Source organism: Photinus pyralis, unplaced genomic scaffold, assembly GCF_008802855.1.
Source record: "Photinus pyralis isolate 1611_PpyrPB1 unplaced genomic scaffold, Ppyr1.3 Ppyr1.4_LG8, whole genome shotgun sequence".
Classification (NCBI taxonomy): domain Eukaryota; kingdom Metazoa; phylum Arthropoda; class Insecta; order Coleoptera; family Lampyridae; genus Photinus; species Photinus pyralis.
Genome location: NW_022170819.1, coordinates 11,670,454 through 11,692,499, shown reverse-complemented (window position 1 = coordinate 11,692,499; position 22,046 = coordinate 11,670,454). Strand labels below are relative to the sequence as shown.

The 22,046-nt window shown below is 37.4% G+C and overlaps 2 protein-coding genes across 2 annotated transcripts; both read left to right on the top strand.

The window, feature by feature from the left end:
* The first annotated feature begins 4,992 nt into the window (after positions 1 to 4,992).
* On the top strand, positions 4,993 to 6,309 carry LOC116177787. Its single transcript, XM_031496898.1, has 5 exons — positions 4,993 to 5,398; positions 5,446 to 5,529; positions 5,584 to 5,701; positions 5,751 to 5,902; positions 5,959 to 6,309. The coding sequence occupies exons 1-5, from the start codon at positions 5,329 to 5,331 to the stop codon at positions 6,231 to 6,233; spliced, it is 699 nt and encodes a 232-aa protein (XP_031352758.1). The 5' UTR covers positions 4,993 to 5,328; the 3' UTR covers positions 6,234 to 6,309.
* A 4,435-nt stretch (positions 6,310 to 10,744) lies between these two features.
* On the top strand, positions 10,745 to 13,704 carry LOC116177770. The gene is made up of 9 exons (XM_031496861.1): positions 10,745 to 10,945; positions 10,992 to 11,261; positions 11,316 to 11,534; positions 11,578 to 11,832; positions 11,882 to 12,480; positions 12,531 to 12,786; positions 12,830 to 13,107; positions 13,156 to 13,408; positions 13,458 to 13,704. The coding sequence occupies exons 1-9, from the start codon at positions 10,829 to 10,831 to the stop codon at positions 13,620 to 13,622; spliced, it is 2,412 nt and encodes an 803-aa protein (XP_031352721.1). The 5' UTR covers positions 10,745 to 10,828; the 3' UTR covers positions 13,623 to 13,704.
* The last annotated feature ends 8,342 nt before the right edge of the window (positions 13,705 to 22,046 follow it).

Genomic DNA, 22,046 nt, shown 5'->3' with positions numbered 1-22,046 from the left:
TATCGATAGTATTCATATATCGATAACTATCGATATATCGATAACTATCGATATATCGATAACTATCGAAATATCGATAACTATCGAAATATCGATAACTATCGAAATATCGATAACTATCGAAATATCGATAACTATCGATATATCGATAACTATCGATATATCGATAACTATCGACATATCGATAACTATCGACATATCGATATTTCGATAATTATCGGCATATCGATAAGTAAAATATATCGATAGGTAAGTACCCGATACTTATCGATAGGTGAAAACAGTTATCGCCCATCCCTAGTCAACACACAGTGTGGAACATCGCCAACAACAACAACTTACACCCCTATAAGTTTAAGAAAGTGCAAGAGTTACGGCCGGGTGACCATGAAAGGAGGCTGGAATTCTGCAACTTAGTCGTCCAGGAGGAAGAAGCTAATCCGAACTTTCTGAGGAGCGTGCTAGTTACTGACGAGAAAGGATTCTCAAGAGAGGGGACCTTCAATCCTCGTAACAGCCACTACTGGGCGGAGCACAATCCTCATGAAACGTTTACGCGAGGATACCAGGACAAGTTTTCTTTAAACGTTTGGGCTGGCATCCTGGGGGACAACCTACTGGGGCCTTACATCCTCCCTCCGCGTCTAAATGCCCATAATTACCTGATTTTCCTGCGCGAGGTGCTACCAGAACTTTTAATGGATGTTCCAGTGAACTTGTACTGGGACCACTGGTTCCAGCACGATGGGTGCCCTGCTCACTACGGGCGGCAGGTGAGGGAACACTTGGACCAAACCTATCCGGACAGATGGATCGGCCGTGGAGGTGCGGTGGAGTGGCCTGCCCGCTCGCCCGACATCACCCCATTAGATTTTTACTTGTGGGGTGTGATGGAAGCGCACGTCTACGAGACTCCCGTCGAATCCGAAGAGGACTTAATTGCGCGCGTCGTCATGGCCGGAGAGGCTGTTCGCCAGGACATAGGAGTCTTCACGCGAGTTCGAGGGGAGTGGTTGGCTAGATGTAGGAAGTGCATTGAGAACAACGGTGGCCACGTTGAACACTTGTAAACGTTATTGCTTTTGACTGTCGTTTTCCCTCCTTCCCTCCCATGTCGTTTCCTCGCGCTAACTCGCTTTGCATCGCTCCGCGCGAAACGTCGGTCGGTTGGGTTGCCTACATACAGGCGTGAAATTCCAGAAGATAAATTTGGTTCTGGCGCCCTTATTTTGGATTTCCGACCCCAAGTGTCCTATATGAAAAGACTTCCCCTAGGCACCCCCTATACGCTCCCAAACGGTGGCAGGTACTATAGGAATCACCCTGTATATGTATTTAGTGACTATCTATTATTATTACCAATGAATAAAATAGTTATGTATGCATCATGCCGAGGGCGACAGAACCCGGGGGATCGCCTGAGACTCCTCATGGAGAGGAATTGTACGAACATCTGAATTGAACATTATCTTCGCTCAAGAAATTTCACTTCATTTTTGTTGTAGGTAAAGTCGAACTGTCGAAGCATGTTATACCACACATGGCAATGATTCTTGAAGGAAATTGAATTCCCTACAACCATCCACTTATACGTTAAAATTGAACAGGTAATGAGTTCGAAGAACAGTTCGACCGAAAACGTGAGTTTTTTGAAAATTTCTCACCTTCAAGAGTCCGTAGCTGGAAAACGATGCGTTTTTTGAAAAAAATGTAGGTATAGAAACAAAGTTGTAGAATATTTTATGAGCTTTCAATTTTGACAACTCTCCATTTTCAAAATAAAACTGTACCTTCAACCCCCTTCCCTCATCCCCCCGGGAGCACCGAAATCGCTCGGGACTTTCTTACACAATCATCAGGGGACCTTGAACCACACGTTCCCGAAAACTGGAACTACACGAATTATTTTTTCTATATTTCCTAGAATGACTGGACTGTTGCCCAACAAACACATTTTAAAGACCCATTGTTTGCGCAACCTCCCTACAACCAAAGAGTGGTTACTCTTTGCTACAACAATGTTCTATTGATAATTATTTTCATTAATAAATACAGTTAGAAGTGAAAGGTTCCACCCTGTATATACAACTTACGACGATACATGCATTTTTAAGTTGCCAACCATGCAATTTCTAGGTGGGAAAAGCTGCCCGCACCATCTAAAAAGTACGAACAGGGGTTACGTTGATCACAATGAGTTGATCATCTTGTCTTGAATGGCGGTCTTGAACGCGTCTCTCCACAAATGTTTGTTGTTATTTTAATGCAGGTAGTAATCTTTGCATCTCTGTATATCGTATTTGTGTTTTGTATGCCACATTTTATATTTTGTGTGTATTTGAATCTTTGTTTTTGAAATTTACTAGGTTTAACCGCAATGCAGAATCACATATGTGTAATACCGTTATGCTATTGTTTGTAATTGTTTACGTTTTTGGTGTAATGCTTGCTTAATTTATGTTTATTGATGTTGATTACTTGGTCTTGTCCCTGAAGTAACATTCATATAAGTTTTGATCATTTTATTTTAATATGTGGAAATTACCGATTCGTTTGATGTATGTATACTGACTTGGTGTTTGTAACTAACAATTTTCTCCGTGAATGAAGCAGTCACGGGGGTGGTAAAATCTGTAACCATTTGAAGTACGACACCTAATTCCGTGATTGTCTTCGACATTCAACTGTAGGCTCGAAACCCCGAAACCAGGGGCGGGTTACCTATCTTGCTGGAGCGGGATTACGCTAATCAAAGCACTTCAGTTTAGAATCTATGTGCGATAAATGAGTGGCGATTCAATAATTTCCACATATCTTGATTTTAGTTAAATTTGTCTACAAGGCCATGTAATTTTCCCTCTTGCTTTTAACAAAAGGACTTTATTCCACCAAAGATGAGTCACATCCTGTGTATTTCACCCTTTCTTAGAATCTTGGTATCTGCTTACCTGACCCATAATTCCTAAAACTTGTTTTTAATCTATATGTTACCTCTTGAAGTTTACCTGCTACTTTTTGTGATGTTTTAATTTGATGTTACGCATTCACATCATTACAAACAATTAATTTTACAACTCAATTTGATATTAATTTGACGGTTGGTTTTTTTTATTGGCAAGTTCCTTTTTTCCCAGCCTATTTCTATTTTTATTCAGTGCACTACAAATTGTACCTATGAAAGCATTGAAATGAAAGTAACAAAAACGCAGCAAGTTTAAATTGCTCATTCATTAACAATAATAATTGCGATAATTATTAAATAAACTTTTCACATTTTGAGTGTTTTATTTTACGTTCCTTCCCTGCTGTGCTTCAGGTCAAAGCGTTATCTACAACTAACGTAAGGGTCCCGCCTTAGATCGATGTTTGATCACGTCCCACTTTTCAAATTTAAGCGGGATCTTGTTTAGTTTTGGAGGGAATAGTCATTCGGGTGGCCATTTTTAAACGTTGCCGGGTTGATTTTATTTTCGTGTTCTTGTGGTTAGCGTAGAACCTGGAGGAAGTACACTACAGAAGTAAAAATATTAATATATAGTAAAGGTAGAAATGGAATATTTTCTGTCTGTGTCAGCCACTCTGATGAATGGGTTCATGTTCTATCCAAGACCATTCTAATTTTGAATCGAGTAATCAGGGAAGCATGCTTTGGTTGTTTTACCAATGCATAGTTGATAGGTAACCATTTCTCACTTGAAACCAAAAAAAAACAGGAACTAAAAGATGTTTAGAACTAGAACTGTATTTCCAGTGGATCCGGATCCTTGGAGCCGAAAAAGAAATCGAAACCGGATACACAAATATTTTTAGAACCGCAATTTTTCGTTAAACGTGTCAGAACCGGAACTGTTACCTTCAATAAGTCCAGACCTCGGACGTTAATTTAATACACTTGATAAGCTAAAGAATGGCCATCCCAGGTAGATTTCAAAGCGACTCAAAACTTTACCATTAGTGAAAGAATAACATTCCGTAGCTAACATTGTTAATTAGCCGAACCTTGTCCAGTCCAGTAAGGTATCTGTAGGTTCTGGATACGGTAACCTTAGATTAAAGTTGTATTTTGATATGAATATCGCTAAGTATCTTGATCACTTCGACTTCTACCTCCGCACGGGCGAAAAAGTTAATAGCATTCAAAAAAGTCCGATTCATACGCAAAGAATTAAAGCCGCTAATCAATCTAAATGAGTTTAGATCATCAAATGAAAATGAATAACTTTCTTTTTTTTATAAAATATTAGTAGGTATACGTAATACGCAAACAAAACGCGTTGTTTATGGTCGAGTTCTATACATCGTAACATCTGTAAAACGCTCATGTCTACAACTCTTGAAAAATCACTGTGGGCGTTGACGTTATACATACTTACCTACCTACTACAGAACTCAAAAAACAAAAAAAAACCTGTTTAAAATCGAGGATGTATAACTACATAACACATACTTACTCTCGCATTTGAAAGAAGAAGATACCAGCTAGGCTAGAATCCAAAAATAATATGAAACCTCGAAATCGTAAACACAATGCTGATACTAGTTAAAAGGACAGTGTTCGAATACAGGCTCAAATAAACCGATAGCACAAAAATTATGAGTCAGAGCCGTCAGAGGTTGAAGTTCACCATGTCAAATCTGAGCGGTCGGGACACCTAATCTAATCTACTTTGTACTTATAGGATGTGATATGATGTAATAGTACAAAAATAGCAATTCTTAAACTGCCCCCAAAAAATACAAGTAATAGACACTGCTATATGACTCGTTTATTTATTCGTACCTACTCACAACATGATATGAATTTTCTCTTTTCGTGGAAAAACATTAAAAAAGCGACCTTTCACAGTCGAGTTCATTTGGTGTGGCATAATCACAGTTCATTGAAAGGCTCTAAACGTTTACAGTATAATAGGTACACAATTTTACGATGATCGGGCGTCATAAACGGTTACCTACTATGGCAACCGTTCACTCTCACTTACTGATCAACTAATGTTACATATTGAAGAAATACCTACCTACCTCATTTGTGTGCCAATATTTCAACATTCTGACCTTATGATTCAAATTTTTGTTTTTAAGTAGGTACCTACTAAGTTTAAGTGGCAAGTGATAAGATATTTAGAGTAAGTATCGGACTGATTGGGAAAAAGTAACAGAGACGGTTGTATCAAATATTTGATTAGGCACATAGTGTAGGTATTAGGAAAAATAAGATAGGTAGGTGCGCCGGGTTATCTAAAATATGGTTTATAAGAAGGACGAACAGGGCAACAAGTTTATACGCTATTATTAATTATAAAAGTAGTAGAACCAACGTTACACAAGATGGACAGAGTTCTTTTGCTTCTGTTTACTGTTGTGGTCTTGGCAAATGCAGGAGAACATAAAAAAATAAGTAAGTAGTCAAATTAAAAGACGCACGTCATTACATCTTAATTGCAGGAGTGTACTTTAAGCAGTGCGAAAAAATAGACGACGAATGTATACGAATAAACGCACAAAAAGTTGTTGACCTTATACCCATTGGTGAGTATAACATAAAGTTGCTATTGACACAATAGGTAATATGCATGTTTTTAGATAAACCCCTGGAAGTAGACGAATGGACTATTAAACCTACCAAGATTCTGAACTATGAGCAACATTACAAGAACATAAAAATGTATAACCATCATCAAGGGAAAGTTGCCAAAGCACAGTAAGTAGACATTTTGAAATTGTTTGGTTATGGACTGATTTGTTCATAGTTTGGACGCAAATGAAGCCGAATCCACGTGGAAGTTGGAAATGGACGTTTATGTTCCGGAGGTTGTACTTTCTGGGGACTATGAGTTTAAACCTGGCAGTACATTATATGGCGTGGACGTTGCAAGTAAAGGAAAAGTATCGTACTTCCACAGTAAGACACCTACTGTCGATAATTCTTTGCACACCTAAAATGCGTTCACTATTTAGGGGGATACAACGTTACATTGACGCTGTCCGGAACAGTTACATTTGAAGATAAAGCTAAGTTCACCGCAACCGATAGCAAACTTTTAATGTCTGCAGACGCAATGGCGTTCGACTTTAAAACAGGAGATCCGAAAGTGGATGAAAGAATTACTGCCGTTTATAGAGACAATTTTCATGCTATCTTCGAGGATGCAGGTGATCAATACGCCGAAATGTACGCAAAAGTTTATCAAGACATAGCGAACGACCTCATTTTTGATAAGGAAGCAAACTGAACTAACCTGCTACTATATCAGTTAATATTGTACATGTTAAACAAATTAATAAAGCAACCACATGGATTATAATTTATAAAATACCTTTTTCCTCCAACCACCTCAATAAGACGCTATTTTGTGACAGTGTTCGGTACGTAAAATTGGCGTTTTCCGGATCACCATGGCAACTGTACAAAAAGTGGATACTTTTGGTCCTAGTACCAAAAAGAAATTGACCTTGAAAGTTGGCCAATTAAAAAATTACAATCACGGTGATATGTCACATTGACATCGTTTTCATTGCAGGTTGTAAGATATTTCTATACATACAAATCAAATATTTTTGCATATTCAAATAACTATTTTGTTATACCTGAATCACAATCTCCACTCAACTCCACTCAAATGCGTGCGAAAAAAGGCCTTTAAAACACACGTGCTTTAAAGTTGCTAAGTAATGATCAGGGTAATGATACTTCAAGTATGACTTTTGAAACTGTCATCTGGGTTAAATAACAAATCCTCTTAGGTCGCTTTCTGTAAATGCAGAACATTTCTTTGGCTTGTACCTATCCTTTGGTTGAAGTTCACTTTCACAAACGCGCGTAATTTAGGGTATGCTGTCAAATCTGTTCCACATTTTAATCGCAGCATTGTTTGAAGTTTTGAATGAATGCACCAAACGATAGAATATTAAATACCTTTGACATTTCCTTCATATATGCCAGCATTATCGATGTATTTAAGACTTTATTTGTAAGTAACTTCCTATTCATCCATGGAAACAACTTTTCATATTTTTTTCTAATGGGCTTTACTGGATTTGGATTTTACATCTACCAACGTTTGTTTAGATTTTACAACAAGCGATTTAATTGACGGTGTATTACCTTTTTCAACGGAAATCGTTTTATTTACAATTGATTTTTATAAGCAAACGTCAAGTGACATTTCCATGGCAATCGTGAAATTACGAACACCCAGCCCACTTAATTAGATATGTATTCGAGTATAACGTCAATATGATTTCATTGTATTTCCTATTTTTAAATTATACTGCAGGTATAATAAAAAATACTATGAGATACACGTGTATAATTGGTCTTTAAAGCACTTGCAACGTTAAAGGCACTCCGCTTCGCGTCATGCCATTAAACTTGTTGCGCGTGCTTTAAAGACTTGATTATGCACTTGTATCTTAATATACTATTATAGTAGGTAACCCAGCAAACACTCTTACCTTTAAAAAACGTTTTTAAGGCGCTTTGAAAGGATAAATTCGGTACGGTTAAAATGCGATTTTGATTCATATATGTAAACCACATGTTCTCCGTTAATAACATGTATATAAATAAACGTTCTTTTAGTAATAATTTGATAAACGTATATAATACCACTTTGAGTTACCATACGGGAATATTGGTTTACTTACCTCCTCTAAAATACGAATAAAATTAGGTATATTCTACGTATCAAAATTACGTATTGTTTATGTCATATTCCAACAAAACTATTATAAGAAGCGTTGAAAATAAGTAGATAAAATAAACGTTTTTTAGCATTCATATGTAAACGTATATAATACGTTTTTAATTTACCATATACTGGAATATTGGGTTGCTTATTTGCTCTACAAATACCAAAATAAATGACACGATTTCTACTTATTTATTTTGCACATTCTTTTACACTCACGTATGCATTTGTATATGAGTTGTTAGGGTATTTGGGAAGTTGAAAATTATGGTAGGATTATATTTTCTGATATTCATTTTCATTTGAACGTGGTAAATCAGTATTCTGGGCAGGAACCTGCAACGACCACGCAGAGTTGGCTACAGAACCTAGTTTAAACTCATCTTTTTTTACCCTGCAGAGTGTAACGATGCACCCGTTTTCCACCCCGGAGTTCATACCCGAAGTTATGACCACACCGTATATTTGTGTAGTCGACCAGCTTTGCTGAACACCCGGTATCGAGTTTGTCGCTTCGATATTACCATTGTATTTATGCGTTTATAAATAATGATATTACTGAAGAGTTCCAGAATTATTACGCATGGCCGGCTTTTAGGTGTAAACGGTGTAACCCGTCACCTTAGTGTAAAGTAAAGTGTAAAGAATATTTACACTATGCCGTCACTTACGCGAAAAAATGTCGGACCACAAACGTAAAAATCCGTACACGGGAAGCATATTCATAAATAGCAGACGCGTTATCCCTTCGGAAAAGCATTTTTGTACAACTTTACTTTTCAAAAAAATGTGAGAACACACCTACAAATAGGTAACCTAATGTTCAATTCCGCAGAATTGGAATTAGAGGGACATTGCCTGATAATAAAATAAATGAACCTCTATAAAGGGTGTTAATTAATTTCATGCAGATATTTCAGGGGGGTGATACTCGTCAAAATAAGAAAAAAATGCAAATATATGCATGAGCTAAAAGCCGCCGTTTTCGTTATACCGGGTAACAAAGAAAAATACATTGCCTAGGGCGAGATTCAGGAGTAGAAAGTCTACCCCTGCTCTTCCATCTAACCCATAATGATTCCAGTTAATCGACTATGAATCACAGAAAAGAAATAAAAATATTAAAAATAAGATAAGTAAAATAGAAACAAAATTCAAAAGTGCTCTAATTATTATTGCCGTAGCAACTTCGAAATAATGCGAGTTCTAAATGCTTTGAAAGTGTACTTACTGATGTCCATATCTAGTGTATTAAACCATTGCGTTAAATTATAAGAGAATGACCTCTCAAATATTGCCGTTGCATGAATAGGTGGTGTAAGCAGCCCTTTATGGCGTAAATTTAAGGTATGAACATCAGTTCGAAATTTCAACTTGTTATAGAGATAAGGAGGCGTTTTATTTATTAATAGTTTATAATAAAAGCTCCTGGCTCCCCAAATTATTTTGGAGCAAAAATGTATCAAGGTTTTTTGTAGAAAAAAATTGTTTACGTCAATCAACCGTATTAGTTTTAATTTTTTGCTTAATAAAGACGGAAAATTGGAAAAATAGACCCCCATCTTTTTCAATCATCTGTGATGCCATAGAAAATTATAATACAAAAACTACGCCAATATCCGTCATGCCATGGAATTGTCCCATATAAAGACCAGTTGTGGATTATGTGTTTCGAATTTCGATACAGTAGGTAAGTAAATAATGTGGTATTGAGATATCCAATATTTAATCTGGGTAAATTTATGACAAGATAAATTGGGAATGTTGTGCTCGGATAAATCGTAAATTTTAAATAACTCCTCAAAATCAAAATTGATACGTTACCGTTAAATCAATAAATACTGTCAACTGCAGGTAATACATCGTCTGCTTTATTTATGATGCAAACGTTATAGGTTAAAATTTAACAAATACACAATTCCATGCAATTTTCCTAACTGAAAAATTTATCTTAAATTAATACACAATTTGAATGAATGTTCTATAGCGAAATTCGACTATAATCGGCAAAAAAATCAAAGATTTAAATACAGTACAGTTGTCAAAGTAAAAAGCTCAAAAATTACGGTACTTAACGTAACTGGTGAAGATGCAACAGACGAAAAGATCGCCACTAAACAACGGCTTTACCTCTTATAAAATTCGACCATGTCAGGGAGGGTTCGACGGTTTTTCCAACCAATCCACAGTATTTGGATATGACCGCCCTAAAAAATTATACCTTCTTTAATTCATTATGCAGCCTGCTAACGTGCGAAAAATCTGTAATTGGTCTTAAAATTCAAATTAATTAACAGTGCTTTTCTTGAGACCACACTCATGCCCTAACCGGATGCTGTTTACTGCAACTCATTTAATTAGCAACGGTTAATTATACCTAACTAAATGGGCGAAATGAAATTTCTAAATTGATTGAATTATTTATTTATTTATTGATTTAGTTATTGATTTATTGATTTATTTATTTATTGATTTACTTATTGATTTATTTATTGATTTATTTATTTATTTATTTACTTATTGTATTAGCGCATTATAGAAGAGTATTCAAATTGTAGCACATTAAAGCTAAGATAATTACAAAACAAAAGTCGGTTACCTGTAACAATGATCACTTTGCTTTTTAGCACATTTCCACAAAAATAAAAAAAAATGCGTTATTGTGGCCACTTTGTCCGTCCGTCCGTCCGCACTTTCGTTGAGACGCTACTAGTTCTTTATCTTAAGAGCTATTGTTCTACTTTTTGACATTCAACCGTAGGGTTTTTAAAAGGGACCGCTACAACGTAGGCCAGAAATCGGACGGGTGAACCGATGGAGATACTCCAATAAGGTTTTAGCTAGTATATTTAAATCTGTGATAATATGTACATACGCCTAGTTTCACCGAATTCGTCTTTGTAGGTACTAGTTTTTGGTTCAGGACGGATGGAACCACGAACTTCGGCATCAGACACACAGGCGCATCGACAGACGTCAACTATTGGAATATGAAAATCTACCGATGCTGTCGTCACCGATTGATAGATTTTCAAATTTGGCAATTTATTTGACACCTTTGTCAGATTATGTCACCCAAATTATTTTAAATCACTTTATATTTTATGCCGTTCTAACGAAGTCATTTTATTTTTACCATGGAACCAAATGCGATCGACAAACACTACAATATGAAAGAGTTTATTAACGTCCAAAAAGACTACGCGCAAACAAAAGCGGAGGATTCGGCGAACCTGATGGTTCGACATTTACAAGTAAACCAGTTTCCCTAATTATTCACTCAGCTAATCTTCTTTCAAGTTGTTAAGCGTAACTATCGACTTAAGCACATTTGACCCGCACGTCAGTGTAGTGGCAGAGTTCTTTGTGAGTCTGCACCGATTACTTTCGGCGGTGGAACCTGGATCTCTCCTGGCATGGTGTAGTGTTAACGTGCTATGTGTCGCATGTAAAAACGCAGCCGCGAGGACCGCCCTAATCCACACTTACCAGTTTTTGCCGTTACTGTCCAGGTTACTAGGGAACCAATTGACGATGGAGAAAAAACTGCGCCTCTTAACCCTGATGCAAGTTCGTATTGTGTGGTGGACCGCACAGTTTCGGACTTCATCCAATTTCCTTTAGGAGTTGACGTGCGGAATTAAAATCTCTTGGCAGATTCCCCATTTACCTCACCTCATGTCCACGCTCACGCGTTGGATCACAGGCGGGGATGACGACGATATTGCTACCTTATCCTTGGCGGTTTTGGTGAATTTGTGCTACAAGAACCTACCTGCGGTTTACACGCTGTCAAGATGTGTCGACATTAAGAAGTTTTTGCGCACCTGTTTGCTTTTACAAGTAAGAGGGTTGAACTTTACAAACTAATCACGCATTTCCACAGGGGGTGAGAATTGAGGTTCACGTTTGCAAGTTATCAATCATCTTGGATTATATGAGCGGAACCATTCCGGAAGGTGTCATACTGAAATTAGTCGAAGTGACTTTCAGGTCATTAACAGAAGCGTTCAAGGCACGCGATTCGATATTACTTCGACATATTGTGGAGTTCTTTCTTGACGTTTGGGACCAACGGCGCCATGGTGATGTGTTGAACGATTTTAGTACTTACGATGAAGAATTCGAGAAGATTCTCATGGTACGCGTCTCCCTATAGACCTTTGAAACTAACACGACTTTCTGATTAGGAACTTGAAAACACTGCCCTAAAAGGAAAGGGCGATGTACTCGCAGATAACGAACCGCAATGTGTATCGTCGGTCTTAGAATTTATTCACTTCGTAATTGAGCTAAGAGAGCCGAAAATAGAACAACTAAATGCGAGATTGGTAAATATTGCATTGAAATGGTTACAAGTAGAGCTTGTGTCTTCAGATGCGTTAGCCATTTTACGAACACTTGCGATTAACGTAACAGTAGAGACGTGCGCCGTATTAAATCCATTTTTAACCACCTTGCCGCTATTCTTATTGCACTTGGTTAACGTCGAAGGTGAAATTCTGGATGAAGGTAATAAGAGATTAACTTCCCTCATGGAACTTTTGGGGGCTTTGATGCAAATTGAAAACACAAGGGCGCAAGTTGTTGGAGTACTAAAAGAAGAAATATTTTTTAAAATATTTTCACCGCTGCTGGAGACCACTACACCAAGGATTCGAGACAGTAATGCTAATGCTTATTCATTAAAAGCTACTATATTGTACATCAAAGCCATTGCACTAATTTATGAATTAAAAAAATACGAAGAAACTTGGAAGGTTTTCTTTTCGGACTTAATGCAACACAAGTAAGACGAAGACGCTCCCTGTCTGAATAACGTAAAGTGTTTAATTGTAGGCAAATCCACATGGTACTGGCACAAGCTTTGTGTTTTGGGAATAAACCAACCAAACTGCTTACAATGCGTCTGATGGCAGATGATTATTTCCCAAAGGAAGCGGTATCCGAAATAATGTGCGACATTCAGCCCGTGATGGACGATGGTCCCAATGAGAAGAGCAACAGCACTCGCCACATGATGGAAAATTTGTGCTTCCCCGCAATGTCAGTGACCCAGATAAAGAGACTTGATGAGATAATAGACATAATCAAGGTAATCCTTTTCCTTCAATGTTGTTCTACAAAAGTTGATACAGGAAGCTTACGAGAAAAATGATTTGGCGAACATCTCCATATCAGATGTTATGGAATTGTACGAATATAAACTGGCAACGTTGAGCCACGCTGAACGTGCAGCAATTGCAAGCGTGGAGGCGGCATCTTTCAGGTGCACCCATCTGCAACACAAATCTGCGCAACTGACAACGGAATTGTCTAAAGTGCATCAACTATTACTACGCGCGCAACAACGCCACGAAGAGTCTTCTAAAACCATAAGCACTACACTAGCCCAAAATACAGAGCTACAAGACCTGTAAGCGCATTAAATTTTTTAAAATTAAAAAAATAACGATTTTCTTAGACTAGGTAGAGAAAAGATCAATTTTAGCAACATACTGTCGCAGAAGGAGAAGATAATTGACGACCAAGCTCATCAGATAGACAGCACCAATTCTCGCTTAAAAGACGTCGAAAACGAAAAACTGATTTTAAATCAACACCACACCGCTCTGCAGGAGAAGCTCCGACAAAAAATTACGAAATATAGACAGCTGTTGGAAAGCAAAGAAAAGGAACTGTCAAAACGGGAGGGTACCATAAACGCCCAACAAACGGTAGAGAGCATTTTGCGGTTGGTTCTAATAACTGCGGTCGCATTTTTAGCAAATTTTGCAATTGGACACTTTGGTTAAGCGAGGCGAAGTAAAATTGGATAAGAAAAGGAGAGAATTCGACGAGGTTTTGGCGGAGTTACAAAATTGCAAATCAATCTTGGGTACCATTACGCAACTAACCAGTCCGCATTATGCTTGTAAAGATGAAGAATAATATAATTTGCCATGCAATATAATTTTTATATTATATAATAGTGTTAATTATACATTAAAGGCCATTGGTACAAATATGGAACGAGTCCTAAATTCATTTTTTTAATTGTATATATTGGTCCTTCAAGCCGGAATGAGACTCTTGTTCTATCACGTAAGTTGTATGGCGGTATTTGCACGATGACTCCGTCGTGCATCTTCCATTTTCAAAGAAAGCAATTAACTATCTTACAAAAGGGTTGAGGGGTTCCACTGGGGTTAGAACCCCGGAAACTTAAAACTGCACTACTCCTAGCATATTATGCGCCAGTCTAACATATCAAAACCACAGAATTGCCAACTTTGTAACGCCAGATATTTTTAGTTGTTTCAAGTGCTGTAGCGCATTCTAATAATCTTCGTAACTAGACCAATCTCTGTTACAAGATAATAAAAAAATCGTTCCTGCTGCTTAGCAGATAAGCTTTACCAACCTCGGGACAAGGTAAACAAGCAAACCGGAATTTGATCTCTACGGCAAAATACCCCAGAACCTTTTCACGTCCTACCCTAATTATGCTGTCAAAAGTCAAAACCTGCTCGCGCCTACAATTTTACATATACAGGGTCGCTGATAAGTCTGAAAACGGTAGATTATTGTGGAAAATATACCTACAAGTAATCGGAAAATGTTTTTTAGAATAGATTTAGGATTCTTCAATGTCTTTCAGACAGTAATAATTTTGCACGGTTGTTCATAACAGCGTGGAACACAAAAATCGATGATGTCGGGCTGTCTGTACACTCATTTCCGGCTAAACCGCTGAACCAAATTTGGTACACATATTCTTAGACATCAAAGAAAGAGCTGAAGCTAGCCACATTGATTTTTTTTAACGGAGTAGCCTGTAGGTACGTGTACATACCTTGTATTATTCTCCGATAATCGACCGTTTCCAGGCTTATCAGAGATAGTCAGTTTGATTTGATCAGTGGGTATGGCCCGTGAAAATTCTAGGGATCGTGAGAAAATATTTCGGCAGTTGGCCCGGGTCAAATTTTGGCGGTTTATCCGGGGTGCAAGGTCAAATTTTGGGAATTGGCCCGGTGACAAGATCAAGTTTTGGCAGTTGACTCGGGGTGCGAGATTTCGGCAGTTGGTTCGGTGGTTGGCCCGGGGGTATCCGTCATCATGGATGCTGGACCCATCTGAGATGATGAGAGACGATGAACCCGTGCTAGACCATCTTTGATGCTGGAACCGTCACTTTGCCGTCATCGGTGGTTGCTAGAGAAAAATTTTTCCTGGTGTTGGGAACCCTCGATACCTGTAATAGAAGGATAACGCGTAACCATTTGAGGTACGGAGGCTTTCATAGTTTGATAGTTAGCCCAGACGGTGTACTTTGAACTTTAGTCATTTCCCAAATTGCGTTTATTTCTAGGAATTTTATGTGTGCTATAAATAAACTTCCGGTGATGTGAAAAAACATTTTTTAAAATATTAACAAGTAATAAAATTTGTATATAGGTAGGATAAGATACGCAATCTGTTTAAGGGTTATCGAAAAATAGGTGGACTGGGAGATTAATAAGGCTTTAAGTTTATTTACCCTAGATAGAAAGAATTTACTTATTCTTTATCTGCCTCATTGACAGCCCCTAGGACAGCCCGCTATGCGATAATCCGTCCCAGGTTCACAGTTGCATCCTCATACACGAAAATGTAATTGCACAAGGCACACGCATTCACCATCCAACTCCGCGTTTTGGTTGTACACTCGGTTGTGCGCATCAACATGGCGCCTACGCAACCGCACGCTTAAAACTTCAAGGTCAGACGATATTCAAACTACAAACACCGTTCAAAGTCCAAAGCTTGCCGGCCGGCCAATGTTCCGCTGTTCAAAGTCCACAGATTACTCGCCTGTCAAAATCTATTTCTCGTTGTTCGTTACCGGTCAAAGTCCATTTTTAAATTGTTGCTTTGGGTATAACAGATAATGCAAAATTAAATGGAAAACATTTTTTTTCTATAACATTCTGTATATACGGGATGGTGACTGACGAACGCGCCATAGGATTTTCAATAGTAGTTTTTAATTTCCGATTATTAACGAGCTCCTAGCGTCCGTTAGCACGATATCTCGATAACGAATGGACCGATTATAATAAAATTTAGTAGATGGATTCTTTATCAAATTTGTAGATCGGAATTTGTGAATTGGCAATGTTGCCCAATAAATAAAGAAGGTCCTTTTGACATCTCCGCGAGTTATGAACCGAATTGCATGAAATCTTTGAATATAAAATTAGGAAGAAATCTAAGCCTGTACTTTCGCGTGGGTCTCTAAAAGTACCTTGAGCGATAGATGGAGCCACGAAATGAACGTGAAAAGTACCTTTGGATTTATATGCGCGCTTTCCGAAGGCAGTCACTGCTCTTCCTTCTTACAGAGCGTTTTATGTGTAGGACAAAGATAGCCTGAACTCTCCCACTTGCGCTCATTGATTTGTTACCGTACTCTTATGTTGACAATAGGCGCGCGTACATAATTGAAAACGCTGCAAGTACCAATTTAGACACAGAAAATTTTATATTAAAAGATGAAATTCAATATGCGTATAGCTTTAGCCAAATAAAACGCAATTCCAAAAATTGAGCCTAGTGCCATGTTCCAAATTTGGTTTTGTGTAGGATGTGCAGTGCCAACTTTTTTATTTATAGCAAAGACTATCCTCCTACATAGTCTTTGTTTATAGCAATTAAATGTAATTTTATACATATACACTTTAAATAAAAGCAAAACTAACAGGTTTGAAATTTGGTTTTGCACATGCTATAGCCATACCCAAGAGCTCGTTTTCTATATTTGTTTAGTTTATTTTAGAAATAAAGTCTATTATGGTTTTTGGTCGAAAAAAAAATTACGAATGCGTACATACTATTGTTTCCTATTTTATAAATTTGCAAACAGTAAAAATGTAAAAATTAAAAACTGTCGCGTTTATAAAATCGGTAATGCCATGGAATTATGAAATCAAACAAAAGCGCCTGCATTTACCATTGGTTAGCTTTGTTTGATCTCAAACTGCGAGGGCACGGCTGATTTTCTTAAAAGCGCTAGTTTTTAGTTATCCAATTTCTTGGTTTCAAAGTTTAGAAAATTAGAAGCTATAGTTTGCATGGATTCGTAATCTTTTTCTCTACATAAAACCTAAATAAACTTTATCTCTAAAATAATTAGGGAAGCCAATGTTCAGAAATGAAAAAATTACTATTAAAATTTCTAAGGTGCGTTGTTCAAGTCACCACCCGGTATATATCTCTAACAGTAACCAAGAGATCCGCTGTGACTGTATATAGAATTCGAGAAAAGTTGGTTTTGAATTTGGATTTTGTTCAACATAGAAAATTTACACATATACCGCTTCATAGCGAACGCGAACAAAAGTGTGTCTGGTGATAACAAGCGGTAACAAGAAACGCATTTGACGTGCTACTTCAATTTCAGTTTATGAGAAGAATTTCATTTCAATGCTTTTCTAAATAAGAAAGTTGGAACTGCGCATGCGCAAACCTAAATTTTGAAACTAATGTTAGATTTTCCTTCGTTCCAAGCGCCTAAGTATCAAATTTCACTTAAATGCTTCCATAGATAAAAAAAGTTGGCACTGCGCATGCGCAAAATAAAATTTTGAAACTGGCGCTAGATTTTCCTTTATCCCAAGTGCCTATGTATCAAATTTCGTTTAAATTCTTCCATAAAATAAAAAAGTTGGCACTGCGGATGCGCAAAACCAAATTTTGAAATTGGCGTTTGATTTTCCTTTATTCCAAGTGCCTATGTATCAAATTTCATTCAAATACTTTTATATGTAAAAAAGTTTGCAATTCGGTTTATAAATGGTCGAGATGCGAAAAGGGCACTATGAATTTTGAATCGATTCGATTCAACTTTTGGCATTGCGTATTATATGGCTAAAGCTATGCCCATATTGAATTTCATGCAATTCAGTTTATAACTAACGGAGATGTAAAAGCGATCGAACATTTCTAAACAAAGTTATCGTTCACACGGACAGATAGATGGACAGACAAAGGAACAGACGGACAGACCAGCATGCAGACGACAGATAGCAATGCAAAATTATAAACGATCTCTAGGATCGTTAATAAACGGCAAAAGTGTAAAATTATAGAACATGTAAAAAAACGGTTTTTTGTTTTTTTTACAATAACTTTTTTTGTAAGCGGTACAGGAAAAATTCCTTCCTTGGTACAAGACTCGACACCATAACGAACCAAATAGCGAAAAAAGTAGAATAGCTCTTAAGATAAAGAACTAGTAGCGTCGCAAAACGAGCGGCCGGACGGACGGACGGACAAAGTGGCCACAATAGCGCATTTTTTTTCAATTTTTGTGGAAATGCGCTAAAAAATGGTCTACCGATCGCGTGATGTTGCTAGGGTCTCGGTAGACACGCTGGAAGGTACGATTTTCCGAGCGCAGCTGCTGCACTGCTCTGCTAAAAGTACCTCTAAATTATTAAGTGTATATGTTACCGGCAAACTGCGAAATTCGGCATTTTGCCTAGGCAGAAAAGTATAATAAATTCGAAAAAAATCAAGATGGCGGCCATTTTTTTCCAAGTTCCACCAATGCGACAAAGTGCGATTATTGAGGGGTTAATAAGGACCCTATTGGGTACTCATTTCCGCAGAGATCACTTTGTTACTAATTTTTTCTACCTTAACCACCTATTTTGACTAGCCTAATAGCAAACTCTCTTATTTATAAAGGTATTTAAATGAAATTTGATACATACTCGTATGCACTTTGAATAAAAGCAAATTTAATGCCAGTTTCAAAATTTCGTTTTGCGCATGCGCAGTACCAACTTTCTTATTTATGGAAGCAATTAAATGAAATTTCATACATATACACTTTAAATAAAAGCAAAAATAACATCAGGTTTAAAATTTGGTTTTGTACATGCTATAGCCATACCCAGGAGCTCGTTTGCTATATTTGTTTAATTTATTTTTTTAATCAAAATTAGAAATTACCAATCTGTGTAACGTTACAAAATGAAAGGCTTGGATTTATAGGCAAATAAATTGTTCTTCTTCAGTCTCACATAGCAAATGTAAACCTAAAGCGTCATTAGATAACCCACATACTATAAGTATGTAGGTAAATGACTGTCGGCCACCATTATCGCCACAAAATCTACTTTTAATCAGTTGTGTAAAACGCCTATCAAATAGTGATTTATACACCTTATTAACTGGACCTTCCAATTTCCATTATCCACCCCCGACCTCTAATAAACGTCGGTAACTTAAAGCGGCACCTATAGCAAACGATGAAACAAAGACTGCTTGCTGTGTTACTGTCGTTTTGCTTTTCAATTTTGAAAGTGTCGAATTTGAAGATCGTTAATGAAGACAACTGTGAGTTAAAGGTTATTCGTGCTATTTTTGTCAACGATTCGCCAATTCATATCATATTCGATGGCAATTACACCCAACCGATACGTGGAACTTTGGAAATCCCTCATCTAATAATTAACATCGATAAGCCGATTAAGCTCGCTACAAACATTGGTAAACATTATTTAATTTATGCCGAAAATTACATATCGTTATGGATAATTATGATGAAAATGATTCAGAATAATCACAAACTGTGGAATCGGGCCGTATCTCTGCACGGTAAGTTTCTTATCGTTACGCCATCTGAAGACGTTAAACACTTTTTTAAAGTGTTGTGGGGACTTGGAACATTAAATTCTGGTGTGTATGTGTCTCGCACAAAAAAGTTATACGTGAGCCATCCACATACTCGAAGGAATAAGTGCGGCAAAGCCTTTGAAGGTGTCTCGGTGCAGAAATGCGAAGACACCCTGGAGGTCAACTTTTCTGTGCCTCTCAACGGATGTCCGATTACGTACATGTATTTAAATACCATTGACACTTTACCTAACCGCATTGCACGAGACACCCTATTGCATGTCGGTCATTTATTGAACGTTACAGTTATAATCAAAAAGTATGAAAAATCCCATCTCGATGCCAATATATCTCTTTTTCCCGTTATTTTTTCAAGAGGTGAAGTTATTTTTCACGAAAGTCATACGATCTTCTTTGATGATTGGACATGGGTTATTCCTTTACACAACCATTCCTCCTACATTCTCATCGATGCCATTTTTGAATACACGGTTTGGATCTTAGTGTTCCTAACATTTATGTTCGCACTGATAGCTTGGTGGTTGCTAATAATCTGTTTGGACGGAAGTGCATTCACCCTGCATAATTTTTGTAGTATTGCGATTGATATATTTTCCCTTACAACTGTCGGCGTTTTGCACAAAATACCTAGGCTTAGGATCTTAAAGTGCATCCTGATACTTTATCTTGTATACACAATTGTCATCCAAACAGGTTTCAATGCAAACCTTATAAAATCAATGACTGTAAGAAATTACAAGCACCAAATTGACACTCTGCACAAGATTGCAATTTCAAAATTTCCCGTATGTGTTTCTCCCGCACTTTTCTCGTCCTGTGCTTTTATTGAATCTTCAGTCAGGGACGAAATGGCAGAGAAGATTACAGACAAAACTACTATATGCAAAGAAAACACTTGTGACGATATTGATTTCCCTTGCATTTACGTGGCTCTCAAGTCACAGTTAAGTTTATTTAACGTAGATCTATTAAATTATGAAGTAATTTTTAATAATTCGATAATCGGAAAGAGCTTGGAATGGAAACTGTACACTTCGCAAAGTCATTACCTTATGGAACCTTTAAACAGAATCATTGACTCCATCACTGAAACTGGGATACTTATTAAAATGGCTAACGATGACAAATGGAAGAACGCCAATAAAAAGAATGACGTGGTTGATCCTGTCGTCCTAAATCTTCGTCATGTGCGTGGTATATTTCTGATATATGGAGTTGGTGTGCTACTGTCTTTAATAAGTTTTTGCACAGAAATCGTTTCCGCCACTGTATTTAAAAGGCACACATCCGAGGATATGGATCAAATTTGGAAACACAATCGGATAAAAATTTTGAGGTAGAAGCTACTTCTTCAATTCACTTGGATTTTTTTATGGAAGTACCTATATATATGCGGAACGTAGTCTTTAATTAGTATAATATTGTGACGTTTAGATTAGAAGGTCAATTTTATGTAAGCACCTCTATCCATATGTAATATTTTTGCGGTGGAAATAAAGCACCAATGTTAGAATTTTTTGTTTGTTCTCATTCCATCTTATCCCGACACAGTTGCTTACTGAAATATAATTCATGAAAAGAAGCAAGGAACTTCTCGCATCTGGAACGGAAATGTGGCATAAAGATTTGTGAGCCTAAAGTAGTTAAACCAAAGGGGCACTCTTTGGTTAAACTATCCCAACTGAGTTCATACACGAATATTGATTCCAATGAAAAATTCACTTGTATCGTGTCTTTCAAGAATACTTCTATTTACGGTATTGAATCCAAATAGAAAAATACACTTTATCTTATTTATACGGCGCCTAAAACTACCCCTTGAGGCGTCCAACCTTGGAAAACTGGATTAATCTTCTATTTTGGATTCGTGGACTGGAACAAAAAATTGGACGTTTTCAAATACTACACGTTGAATTCGATACAATTTTCCTCTTCAAGCTTTAAAAGTTCTAAACTATGTGCGAATTATTCACAACTGACGTCGCTTTTATTTTTCAGAACTTACATTGGAGCACAGATATACACAAACAGCAGATTGCTAACCGACGCGTTATGTTACAAAGTTGAATTAATGTCTTGAGAAAGGTCTCAATTTAATTAAGTTGATTCATGATGAGGTTTCAAGGAAAAACGATGGGAGTATCCACAGATATTAGGAAACCAGTCCAAGCCATTCCAGAAGCTTATCTGGTCGGAGGGTGAAAATTTACCAGCACAACCGACCTGTCTTCGGTCTTATATCTGCTTGGAACCACAATCAGTTATCATTTGGATTCACATCCCTCCCCCCCCCCCCCCCCCCCACACACACAACATAGTTCACAATTTTTGAGGCCGCGATTAGAGCAATAAGAAATTTTTCTGCGCCCAAAGTGGACTACCCCTCAAAGATGCGCGCCTTGCGAAAGGTGGTTAATTTCGCCTCTAGGGGAAAAAATCAAAATTCGGTCACGCAGGAGTTGTGCGCGTTTACAAACTGCAGAAAAAGATAGGCAAAAACTAAAAAATCGCCACGTTAGTATAACACGCTAGGAGATGGCGCCCAAATGTCGCCAATCCCACATCATATGTAGCCCTGCCCCGTCTCTAAAGTTGTTAATAATTAGACGTCCCCGGTAGGTAATTCCTCGCCTTTCTACAAGCGTATTTCTACAAGCCTGCCAGCCAGTCCAGCAGGCCAAAGTGAAA

What these genes read in the sequence shown, in the direction of transcription:
- LOC116177770 (XM_031496861.1), top strand. Translation starts at nt 10,829, where the DNA reads ATGGAACCAAATGCGATCGACAAACACTACAATATGAAAGAGTTTATT. An exon ending in TGATGGTTCGACATTTACAA is followed by an intron (nt 10,946 to 10,991) that starts GTAAACCAGTTT and finishes TCTTCTTTCAAG; the next exon opens with TTGTTAAGCGTAACTATCGA. An exon ending in CCATAAACGCCCAACAAACG is followed by an intron (nt 13,409 to 13,457) that starts GTAGAGAGCATT and finishes TCGCATTTTTAG; the next exon opens with CAAATTTTGCAATTGGACAC.
- LOC116177787 (XM_031496898.1), top strand. Translation starts at nt 5,329, where the DNA reads ATGGACAGAGTTCTTTTGCTTCTGTTTACTGTTGTGGTCTTGGCAAAT. An exon ending in TGTTGACCTTATACCCATTG is followed by an intron (nt 5,530 to 5,583) that starts GTGAGTATAACA and finishes GCATGTTTTTAG; the next exon opens with ATAAACCCCTGGAAGTAGAC. An exon ending in AAAAGTATCGTACTTCCACA is followed by an intron (nt 5,903 to 5,958) that starts GTAAGACACCTA and finishes TTCACTATTTAG; the next exon opens with GGGGATACAACGTTACATTG.